Source organism: Rhinolophus ferrumequinum, chromosome 26 (assembly GCF_004115265.2).
Source record: "Rhinolophus ferrumequinum isolate MPI-CBG mRhiFer1 chromosome 26, mRhiFer1_v1.p, whole genome shotgun sequence".
Classification (NCBI taxonomy): Eukaryota; Metazoa; Chordata; class Mammalia; order Chiroptera; family Rhinolophidae; genus Rhinolophus; species Rhinolophus ferrumequinum.
Window position 1 is genome coordinate 14,137,259 of NC_046309.1, and position 12,286 is coordinate 14,149,544.

At 40.1% G+C, this 12,286-nt stretch overlaps 1 protein-coding gene across 5 annotated transcripts in view; it reads left to right on the forward strand.

Annotated features, from left to right (window-relative positions):
* Positions 1-3,633: 3,633 nt before the first annotated feature.
* CHCHD3 (coiled-coil-helix-coiled-coil-helix domain containing 3) overlaps positions 3,634-12,286 on the forward strand; it is a 251,919-nt gene continuing 243,266 nt past the window's right edge. For all 5 annotated transcript variants that reach the window (XM_033099246.1, XM_033099250.1, XM_033099247.1 and 2 more), the window contains exon 1: positions 3,634-3,927. In XM_033099246.1, the coding sequence (XP_032955137.1) occupies positions 3,847-3,927 (81 nt within the window). In that variant the 5' untranslated portion in view covers positions 3,634-3,846. The remainder of the gene's footprint in view (positions 3,928-12,286) is intronic.

Genomic DNA, 12,286 nt, shown 5'->3' on the forward strand with positions numbered 1-12,286 from the left:
GTATATAGTGAAAACCTTCTTCCTACCTTGAGACTTCTGGAATTGTTTGTTTGAGTGCTTTGGAAGTGTACATGGATTTTTTTTCAGGGGAGGAGAGCCTTAGAGATGATTGGAATTTTGACAGCAGAAGCATTTGGTTGTCTGTTTGCAACATTAATTCCAATGGTTTAACATGGTGGGAAAGGAAGACATGGCTCAGGGTGAAGGAGTTGGAAAGTAAGATTGCTTGATAGCGAAGCTATTTGTGAAGCATCAAACGACTGCTTGGTTCTCTGCTTTGCATCAAAGTAAACTGTTGACATCATTCTTTTTACTTAGAGTACTGGTTTCTTGGTTGGAGACTGAAGAAAATACTATGTTGTAGATATTTGGGCAGGTCACATGTGATTAGTAAGATTCTTTGGTAAGGTTACGTGTGCCCCAGAACCTGGGAAAGATGGGACAGCTGGACCTCAGGAAGAGTAGTCACCTTGATAGAGTCGACCATGACAAAAACTTCAGCTGGAAGATCTTTCTGAATTCTAGGCAATTCTAGAAGCTTCTGGAGTTGTGGGTCTTCACTCCAGAGCTCTGTTACTTGTAGGACTATGCTAATTCTTGAAGGTCTGTTTTATTTTAGTCTCCCTTTTTTGTGGCTTATTTTTCTGTACCTCGAAGCGTCTCACATTTTCCTTTGTTTCTTTTTCCTTAAAAACATTTTTATTACCCCCTCCCACCCAAAGAAACCTTGTACCAATTAGAAGTCACTCCCCATCTCACCCTTTCCTTGTCCTTGGCAAACCTAATTTCATTTTCTGTAGATTTGCCCAGTCTAGACATTTCATTTAAATTGAATGGTACAATACGTGGCTTTTTGTGCCTGGCTTCTTTCTCTTGGCCTAACGTTCTCGAGGCTCATCCATATTGTAGCATAAGTCAGTACTTTATTCCTTTTTATTGCAGAATAAATTCCGTTTTCTGGCTACACTACATTTTGTTTATCCAGAAATCAGTTAAGGGACATTTGGGTTTTTAAAATACTATTATAAATGAAGTTGTTTTCTTAATTTAATTTTGGTATGTTAATTGCTAGTGTATAGAAATACAATTAATTCTTGTATGTTGATCCTGTATCCTGCAACCTTGCTAAACTTTATTTATTTTTATTAGTTCTAAGAGCTTTTTAGTAGATTTCTTGGGATTTTTCTATTTATTACATCATATCATTCTGTGAATAGAGATAGTTTTACTTCTTTTCCAGTGGATGTCTTGTATTCTGCTTACAAGTTCTGCTTCCACCTATCTTTAGTATGCTACAATGCGTCATGTTTCTAACTCAGTATCATAGCTTCTCTCTTTGCTATCTTTTTGTATGTTCTGAATTTTCAAGTTTAAATAGAGATAGAGAAAAGGGAAAAAAGACATAGAGAATCTGATTAGCTCAAGTGTTAGTTATTATTTTTGTTTGGGCAAAACTTTGCATTCTAGTTCATAGGTCTCTGGCTAATAAATGCTTCCTTTGGGTTAGAGAATCACTAATAAGCTGAGGTCGGAGAGAAAGGGAGACCACAGGTTCTGGGTATTGCAAGACATTTTCTTTAGAAGGGGATGTAGGCATGGCCTGGCTTTGAAATTGATAGAGAGAGAACAATATTGGTATAGGAGGGATTTTTCCAAGAGTAAGATGTATCCTTTTTTTTTTTTTAATTTCGGAAGGTTTCTTTGTAGGTTGTAATGTTGTTGGTTGAAATAGATTATGAATTCTGAGGTATTTTTATTGAGGTATAATTGACATATAACATGTTAGTTTAAGGTATACAGCATAATGATTGCATATTTGTATTTATTGAGAAATGATCACCACAATAAATCTAGCTAACATTTGTCCATATACATAGTTTCAAACATTTTTTTTCTTCTGATGAGGACTTTCAAGATCCACTACAGTTAAAAATACTGTATTGTATATCTCTTTTTAGATTATCTGATAAGACCTCTTACATGTTTCTGTATCATAAAAAGTGAAGGTACCACACTACTCTTTTATGGTTAGCCTTCATCATATTTATTTGGTTGAATGAACTCTTTTAATATTCTAAGGAGATAAATATATTCAAGATAACTAGTGGTTCCTTCATCTCTGTACTCTCTCTAAGAAACTCTTTGTAATTGGTTATTTTGCAATAACAAAGAAACTCTTTGCAATTGACAAGAATTGATTGAGCAACTGTTTTATGTGGTTGTAATATGTGCTGTAATATTGGGGTAATAAGTGAAGAAGATGTGTTTCTGGAGGGGAGGTTCCAAAGAAGCAAAAGACATAATTCCAAGGATTTTTAGTTCCCTGTAGAAGGAAGGTTAAAACATATTGCACAACTTGAGAACATATACAAAATAACATGTAATCACAAAACTGCAGTACAATTTGGATATACATATGTCAAAAAGAACAAAATGACATGTAATAAATTCAATACTCTGCTACTGACGAGGGATACAGAGATGAAAGAGACTTAGTTTCTGTCCTAAAGATTCTGACAGTAATGACTTAGGACATAACTGTAATTCAAAAATGTTACTGCATTTTTGTGGATAGCTTTGCAATAAGAGGATGCCATGCTGTATTGTGGTTGGCTGCTTTTTAATGTCGAAAGGTACTGAAGATAGTAGCATCATTAACCTAATTTATAAAGAGAATTATACACCTCCATAAGACTAAGGTCATATGGCTAAACTTACATGTCACAGAAGAGTTAGCAAATTTTTTTTTAAAAACTGTGCATGTAGATAACTTGAAAATTATTTACTGGTCTTATAGAGGTGAAATAGAAACTTTCCAAAATAGATTTTCTGAACTTTGTCTGATGTAGTTTTAATTCCTCCGCTAATTTATGCCATCTTTGTCAATCATTTAACTTTTCTCTGCTTCATTAGTATTAAGGCCTAACTAGCTTATGTAACTGAAGTGAAAGGAGACACAAAAAAGTGCTCTGTATGCTTATAAATAATTTATTTTCTGTTTTCTTACAAGCTAATTTGAAAACTATAATATTTAAAATTTTACTTCACAGAAAGAAATTAAACAGTTCATAGTTCATGAAATAAAGCTATAGGCCAAATACAGTGTTTTATTTTTGGGGGGGCGGGGCTAAGACTAAAATAAAGAAATGCGAAATTTTGCTTGAGGGATTTTATAGGAATCTAGCAATGTCTGCACTTGGACAGTGCATTTCCTCATTAAAGTGTGTGTGTGTGTGTGTGTTTGTGTGTGTGTGTGTGTGTGGAGAGAGAGAAAGCGAGAGAGAGAGAGAGAGAGAGAGAGAGAGAGAGAGAGAGAGAGAATTTTTTAACTCACTAGCCTAAATTTTTAGAATACTATCTTCAATGCATGTTTCGTTAAATGAATGAACTTTCTGGAAAGTTGTCCCATTAGAAGCCTTTCGGGTAGTCAAGACCACAACTCCCAGAATGCCACGCTCCTCTTGTGCCCACGGATTAAGACGAGAATGTCCCGTCACCCTTGGCGCCAGGTGGAGACTACAATTCCCAGTATGCCTTGGGGGCTCCGGAAACCTTGTCATATACCACCTGTTGTCATAGTATCCGGGTCCGGGGCAACCAATCCGGGCACCCCTAAGGAGTAGAGGCGGGCCCTTTGTATCTCCCACCAACCGAAGGCATCTTATTGTGGAGCGTGACCGGAGGAGGAGGGAGCTCAGGACCGGCGCCTTCTCCTTGCTTCTTGGGGTCGTGGCCTTGCACCCGCTGTGCGAGGAAAAAGTCCGGGCACGTCCACGCGCGTGTGTGCGCGTGGGGCCTGAGGTGCTCGTGGGTCCACGCTAGGTCTCTGCGGGGACAGAAGAAGCCATGGGCGGGACCGCCAGCACCCGCCGGGTCACCTTCGAGGCGGATGAGAATGAGAACATCACCGTGGTGAAGGGCATCCGGGTGAGTGACAGTGGGCGGGTGGAGGGTCAGCACTCACGCTCGGAACCCAAACCTACGACCTTGCCAGGATCCACACAGCCTGGTTACCCCCACCCGGACCCCCAAGTATTGTCCGATGGGAAGCCGAGTTCTCTGCAAAGAAGCTTGAAATTTCAAGACTTGGGACATTTCATTGAGAGATTTCCTGGTTCTGTGCCAAGTGCTGAGCACAGCTGGGCTAGTGGGGGGTCGCCAGGGTGATTGGACTCTCCAAACGCTCACAGTCTAGTCTTGACTGTATCGCTCACTAGTTGTGGAACTTTATTCGAAACCCCTGCCTCACTGTGCCCATCTGTGAAATGGGACTTGTTTCATTTCTCCTGGCTTCAGGACCCAAACCCTGCTTTTGCACTGCTCTCATCACCTCCGGTGTGGTGAGTTGGGATTTTAATTAACACTTTATCTGTTCTCTGTCAGTTACTATTCTTCCACTCAAACCACCTATGCCTCCAACACGACACCCACGCACCCACCCACCCACCACCCCACCTCACAGACTTTTCTGGCCTGCCTCAGGGGACTTCTGGCTTCTCTGCCCTTCGCGTTTACTGGACATCTTGTCTTTCGCAGGCACCTCCTCTGTGGCCTGCCGCGCCTAAGTTTTGGAGTAGGCCCAGTTGCTTTATGACTAGTGTCTGCCAGCCTGATACGGCTTGAGATAGGATTGCATTTTTTTCAGACATCTAGAAGTATCGCAGTCAGTTCCAACCGAGACATTGTGGAAAAATTTTAAATGTCCCCTGACTGTGCGTGATACATAAACTGAAAACTTGATTTTTCCCAGGGTGTTAGTATCCCAGCACTAAACTTCATTAACACACTCTTCGCTGCACCTGAATTTGGAGCCTCACATTTTTGAAAGTATGCCTGAATCTAGTAAATAACGCACCTTGACTTCTGAAAGTCTTATAATAGTTTATGTTTTTCTTTCTCTGTTATTACACAGCCAGCATTAAGAAAATTTATATGTGTAAATTATTTTTAGCATTTGTTACTAGGAAATAAAACTTCTTAACTAATATTTCAAGTGTTTAAAAAACTTTACTCTGAAACTGTTACCTTGACAAGAATTTATTAAAGTTTTCTTTATAGAAACTCAGACTGTTGAACTCAATTTTTGGTCTTTGAGCAGCATTTCTTTATATCATATTAAAGGTAGTACCACATTTTGTAATAAACCGTCTGAGGGTGCATTCTTTGTGTTGTTGTGCTTTAGTTGGTACTCTTTGGAGTAAAATAAAAATCATTGTAAACTCTTTGAGTTTTTTGTAGAGATGTGTTTAATGTTGCCTTTAGGCATTGTTCCAAACCAGAGAGTGAAAAAGAAATAAAAGTAAGAAAAACCAAAACGAATTTTGAGTGAGAAGACATTGGCTAGAAAAGTGGATAAATCCTTGTTGTCATATTCTAGTAGTATGACAGACACAGTATGACAGCAGACAAAATTAAAAGAGAAGTTAGCCACTGCACAGAGATTCATATCAAATATTAGATAAGGTTAAATAGGATAAGTGTAATAAGGACAGATAGTATATTAAAACGGAAAGGTTTGCTAAAAACGTTATTTTAAAACCGTTTTTTTTTTTTTTTTTTTTTTTTTAACGAAGGAAGCTATGTCCTTTGGCCACTCATCTTAATGGAAGTATTCCTTATTTTTTTTCTCTCTTATGGTATACGTGTGATCTATACCATTTTACAGTTCCAGCATGCAGCGTGCTCATTTTGACCTCCGTACTCTTTTTTTTTTTTTTTTTTTTTTTTTAGCATATACCCTTCACCTGGAATGCCCTTGCACTGTTCCCTGTTGCTTCCAATCCTTCCTTTTCAAGGATGATTTGCAATCTCTGAGCTTCAGCTTTCTCATCTACAAAATGATGGGGCTTGAGTACATCACTCAGATCTCTAATCTTTTCCAGTTGTGAAATTCTGTGAGTCTAGTGGCACTGTAAGTTTCATGTAGTCATCCTCAGCTCGTTGCAGTGTCCTTTAAATATGGCATGCCGTTGAATTGTTGAGTACTCAGGGGTCATTGTGATTTCTTTGAGGTCATGGTTAAAAGAGCATCAACTTAGAGTTAAAAAGACCTGTTTAAATCTCAGCTTAGGCAATTACCAGCCTGAGGCCTATACAAGTCACTGGTCATATGTCCTCATCCTTAAAGGGGAATACCATCACTTCTCTTGATTGTGGTAAGAAGAGGAGGTAAGGTATTTAAAGCACGTGCCACACTGTAGATTTTTAATAAGAGGCAGCTGTTATTTTAGGGTTCCTTCCACATCTAAGATTCTTTGGAAGTTCCGTGTAGTGTAGTGGAAAGAAGAAGTGCTTCAGACCCAGGCAGACCCGGTTTGGTCCTAGCTCTGCTCTCACTAGTGGTCTTTGAGCAGCATTTCTTTTGATTGTGTTTCCCTGTTGAGTATATCTGGATAATGCAGTCTACTTATGATACTTGCGTATTCAGCACTACTTGAGAGAACTTGACATGTGTGTCAGCATCTAACATAGTGTCTAGTACTTTGAGAGAGTGTATTTATATGAGTAGCAGCTGTAAATTAGAGCTATTCAAGGGAGTGAATAAGTAAACTTACATTAACTTAATAGATAAAACTAAAAGCATTTTGTGTTCCCACAGTCATACCTACAGAGGTGTGGATTGGGAAATGGGAGTCCTGAGTTCTGCACCTGATGACCTGTGTGATTTTTGCCTTGGTGTTTTTAGAAGTTTTTCAGCTAATCTGTTTATTTTACTTAGCTTGGAACAGGCATCTTGTTCCCTTTGAGGCACGGGGAAGGATAAGAAACACTCTCAGTATCAGAAGTGAGCCCCCTGTTTTTAGCTCAGTTGATTAAAAGGTGCTGCTGAGGCCCAGACATCAGTGTTGAATTGCAGTAGGGTAGTTCAACTGGACTGAAGAAAACTTTCCAAATTTTACCCGTTGTCTAACATGTCATGATTCGTAACAAATGAGCATGTACCAGTGGTTCAACAGACTTAACTCACGGCTGGAAAACTAATTTCTGTGTTCCACTGATAAGGACAATAATTTCATCTTCATTTATCTTAATATGCAAAGAGCAACATAAGACTCAGTAACTGGCCTGCATTTTTTAATCATGTTTTTCCAGATTTTTCTTGCTCTGGTCCTCAGTAGCTAGCAATTAAAGCACCTACTTACAATTTTAAGTTTAAGGTTTCTTCTCACCTACTCGGTGTCATTTTCATGGTGTTTGTAAGGTCTTGTTTTTTCTCCTCTATCTTTCGCGATTGATAGCTTTCTCCTACTTTCATAACATAACCTGTATATTTACACCCAATTCCAACTTTGACTCTGAACTCATGGGTTGGATGAAAGGCCGCCTTCTTGCTTTGCCCTCTTCTTCAATTTCTTGCGATAGAAAGACCAAGCATTTTCATTATTCATATTACGTGTGCTTAATAGGATTTTTCTAAGCACCTGCTGTGCCTGCTTGGAAGGTATGCCTTCCACTCAGTCTTACAAGTTTATCTGAAACGTCAAAGCGGTGAGTGAACTCTTCCAGAGCAAATGTCAACTTCAATGAGTATCATTTTCAAAGTAATATTTATCATGCTTTCCAGGCATAAGCTCTTCTCTGCACTGTCCTTGAAGTTGCAAGCTGAAATTCACAGGAGCCAGTTAAGGTACTATGGATACTTATATGGAATATAGCTAGTGCTTTGAGAAGCACTGGCAGTTGAGAGCTCCTAAATGATGGGATGATTTAGTGTGGGATGTTGAGGGTCCTGAGAGAATACATGAATCGAGGCTACAAATGCAGTCATTCATTGGGAGGGTTGCGGAATGCTGTCCGGGTAATTTACTTAACTGGAAGATGATTGCCCTTTCCACTTTAGAGTCCATGAATCCTTGGTTGTAGCACCATGGTCAGCTTTCTGGGTTTTATAGACAGCAGAAGGTCATGTTTTTCATGAATAACAAATGCAAAGAAATGCAACTGACAAACTACAAAATAAGCCAAAAATTACATTATGTATGTATGTATGTATATATGTGTGTGTATACATACATACATACGTATACATATACATGTATGTATATATGTTAATATATATGGTTAATATATATGTATGTATATATATATGTTAATACATATGGCAGTCCCCTCTCCCCCATGCCCATAAGGAAGTATTTGGGAATAATTTCTTCCAAATAATAATGACAGTTTTTGGAGCCTATGTCTTAAAATGGTAGTTGAAAAGAAAACCAATACAGTGGTACCTCGGTTTGCGAACGTCTCCGTTGACGAACATTTTGGTTTACGAATGCCGTAAATCGGGAAGTAAACGCTTCGGTTTTTGACCATGACTCAGAAGTCGAACATGTCACGCGGGTTCCGCTGAGTGCAAGATCCTGAGGCCTAGCTGTTGGCTGTTTTTGAACGTTTCAGAACTCGTGGATTGACGTTCGAAAACTGAGGTACCCCTGTACTCTCAATAGATAATGACCTATGCCACATGGAGGGAAGACCAGGTGTGAAAAATGGGTCTGAGTCCTTTAATCAATTGGATAAGACACATCTGGAAGAAGAAGAGGCAAAAGTGTGATGGAGGTGAGGGTCTGAATTGTTTCTGTCTCCTGTGGCTCTAACTCTACGTCTTATAGAAAAGGGCAACTTCAAAGGAGTTCTCCTCTTCCTGTTACTCTGTTTCTTGAAGTAGAAATCCGTTATTTTTTTCCATCTCAGCCAGTCTTCTGTTTCGGAGAAAATGCTGGATTCCGGGTTGGTGGTGCTAATTTTAGATAAGACCGACCAAGGAGGGTGGGAAGAGCTGAGTGGCAGGGCGAGAGATGACACACATCTTTTCCTCTTCTCTGGAGCACGTGCTGCTGTGGTGAGTTGTACAAACCAAAAATTGGCAAGCCCTCCTGACGTACGTTCGGAGGAGAGGCAGAGAATAGGGTGCATAATCCAAGTCAGTGGGTTGAACTCTGCTCTGCTGGCAGGGCCGCTTCTCTTGGTTCTCCCTTATATTTGAGCCAAGTGCTTCTTCTGTTAGTTCACTGACTGCTGTGAATCTAAGCTATGGACTCTGCCCAGAACAATGCAGTCAGCAGACGGTTTTGCATACAATTGAATTATCCAGAGACTCCTGAATCCATGGACATCAGGGCATAATTCTAGCATTAATGTGTGTGTGGGGGGTTATTTCACCAGTCTTTGTTACAAATAATTTCTGTAAATTACACTTAGTAATTGCCTTGATGGCGAGTCCAGAGATGTCTGGAAACCAGGTATAGTAGCTAAAGCTCTTTAGATAGGAAAACACTTTTCATGAGAAGCACTCTGTTTAAGGAAAGATGTTTCCTAAAGAAGTTGCTTCTTACACGGAAGTTTCTTAGCCAGCCCTTGCAGAAACTTATGTTGTACTTTTGACCCCCTTTGTGCGTCATTTTGCGTCACAAGTTATTCTACAGCTATAGACTGTGTATATAACCCCTGGCCAGCGTCTCTACATCTTGTCAGCTGCTGCACAAGTGAGAACCGCAGTTTACAGAGGAGATCTAGGTGAGTGTGCAGGCTCGAACTTAGTCTGACAGCTCAAGTCCTGCAGCAAGAAGGTCAGCTCAGCGGGTATTACCTTGAGGTACAAAGGATAGCATGGCTGATGTGTTGCAGCGACAGCCGAGTGGACGGGATGGTGCTTAACGGTAAGCAGTCGCCACGTACGCTGCCATGGGCGCTCCTTTGGGAGGGCCTGAGAATGCACTTACGAATGACTGCAAGAACTACAACAACAAAAGGTTGGCTCTCAGAAGGCAACCCGACAGTATGTTCATCAACTCAAACAATGAACTGTGCTCCTTTGGAGGACGTGCGTATCCATTTACTGAGATGCAATGAAAGACCGCATGGGGAAGTGTGTTGAGTTGATGTTAGAAATTTGAGGTGGAGTAGCAAGTTTTGGGGCCTCAGATAAGCCACAAAAAGACATACAAAGTTAACAAGAAACAATTCGTGATTAGATTGAAAGGGACGTGGCACTTAAACTGCCCGAAGAGCACAGATAGGGACCCAGAACACTTGATGTACTCGTCCCGGGACTTAGGCCGCCATACCTGGCAGTTGCTGCACTGTGCGGACAAGAAGCTGAGGACACACTTGGGCTGAGCTGAGGACAGTGAAGCAAGATGAAGGATCAGTTGAAGTCCTAATAGCCGGAGCTCAATTAGTAATAACTCGACCACATATTTGTGTAGCAGGTTACAGTTTGTGATGCTCTGTAACCCTTCCTATAACTCCACGGCTAGGTGGTATTTTCAGTTTTCAGGGAAGGAAAGTGAGGACCATCGAGTTGAGTTCTCTAAGGTTAAGAGCTACCGTGTTTCCCCAAAAATAAAACCTAACCGGAAAATAAGCTCTAGCATGACTTTTCAGGAGGACATCCCCTGAAAATAAGCCCTAATACATCTTTGGAGCAAAACTTAAAATAAGACCCCCGTCTTATTTTTGGGGAAACACGGTAGTAGGCAACCAGGGCTTTTTCCTCTATTCTGGGCCAGCTTTTTGCTTTACTCTTAAGGAATAACACTTGTGAGGCTGCTTTACGGATTGGAAGGACTTTCTGTATTCATTTGGAAAGCAGCAACAGATAATGGCAAGGCATGAATTTTGTTGAGTGGTATTTGGAAGTAAGAATGGCCTATCTCCAGTATAGGTGAGGGTTTATAGCTAATACTTGATTTTTAGCAAACACATTCACTTCTGATTAGGTAAAAGAAATATATGTAGTGTAGTTAGATATCTTTTGACTTTGACCTGAAATATAGAAATATAAATTAAAATATTTGTCAAATTAGATTTATATATATTAGGTTTAAACATAAATTAGATATGTAACACAGTGTATATAATAGTGTATAACATAGTGTATATAATAGTGATACTATGTGATGTAATATAAAATATATAGCATAGCATACTATATTGATGTATATAATGTAGTACATTTTGTATTGAATGAACTTTATATACATTGTGTATCAAAATAGGTTTAAAATTCTAAAACTTAAGGCTCATATGCTTTTCTTAAGAGAAAGTGATAATATTTTTATTTTATCAAGTGGGAATTGAAGGAGTGAATTGTTTAATAGAGAAAGCACTGGACTAGAGATTGGGGGTCACACTTGTCCCGATGTTAGCAGGAACTGGATATCATCAGCATCTCTTTTTCTCCCTTGTAAATTGAGAGGACTGGAATCAAAGTGTTCTTCCTAAGATATAGTTCAGCTTTGCAGATGAGTTCTGCAACAATCTCAGTGGCTGTCAGTTGTTAGAAAAGGCGCACTGGGCCCTGGCATTTTCAAACAGAAAGTCCTTGAGCACTCTCCTTTCTAACCTCCACTTCTCTTCTAAGAAAGGAATCATGGGTTTGTCCTTCAAAGGTCACAACTTTTGAGTTGCTGTGTCTCCCTTTACTGTCTCACCTCCATGCTGGTTTGGGTCCTGAGATGTAAGTAACTGTTCTTCCTGAGATGTACGGACTGTTTTGTATCCGAAGGGCCTCAATTAGTGCTTGGCCTAGTAAACTTTTTTGAATGAATGACTCACTAATATATAGGAACTCACAATTTTGTGGAAAGGCAGAACAGCAAATACTTGTTCTACCACTGGAGTACCATATTGGAGATTTCCGCAAGGTACTACCGATGGGGCAGAATTGGAATGGAATGGGGAACTGGTTTGGTGAGAGAAGGCTTTAGGGTGTTTGAACTGGATTTTGAAAGGTGATTCCCTCCCAAGGGGTCAGGGGAGAAGGCAGTGTAGACAAAGATGGCGAGTAGCAGGTGTAGCTGGAGAACGGGATACGAAGTGTTACGGGCAAAGCTATGGAAGTTGGGGTCGGAGAGTTAGGCCATAACCAGATGATGAAGTCTTGAATGCCAGGCACAAGAATTGGGACGTCCTGTCAACAGAAGGTAACTATTGAAGGATCTGAAGCAGATAGTTCGTTCCATAATCAGATTTGCGTTTTAGGAGAATTATTGATGGTGCCATGAATTCCGGTGGGGAAAACATGATGGAAGAAGAAGTGGAGGAAGTAAGTCGCGGCGAAGAGAATGAGGGAGAGAGAAGAATCGAGGGCTGTCGTATGTTTTGATTTAGGGAACTGGATGGATGTGGTGTCCTTAATGAGATCAGGCAAGAGGAAGGAGATTCTAGCAAACGTGAATTCAGTCCGGGACATGTTTGGTGCAAAGTGCTTGGAGGTGTCCAATGTACAGGCTTGGCGTTTGGGATATAGATCTTGAGTTGGAGATAATGAATTTAGAATTCATTC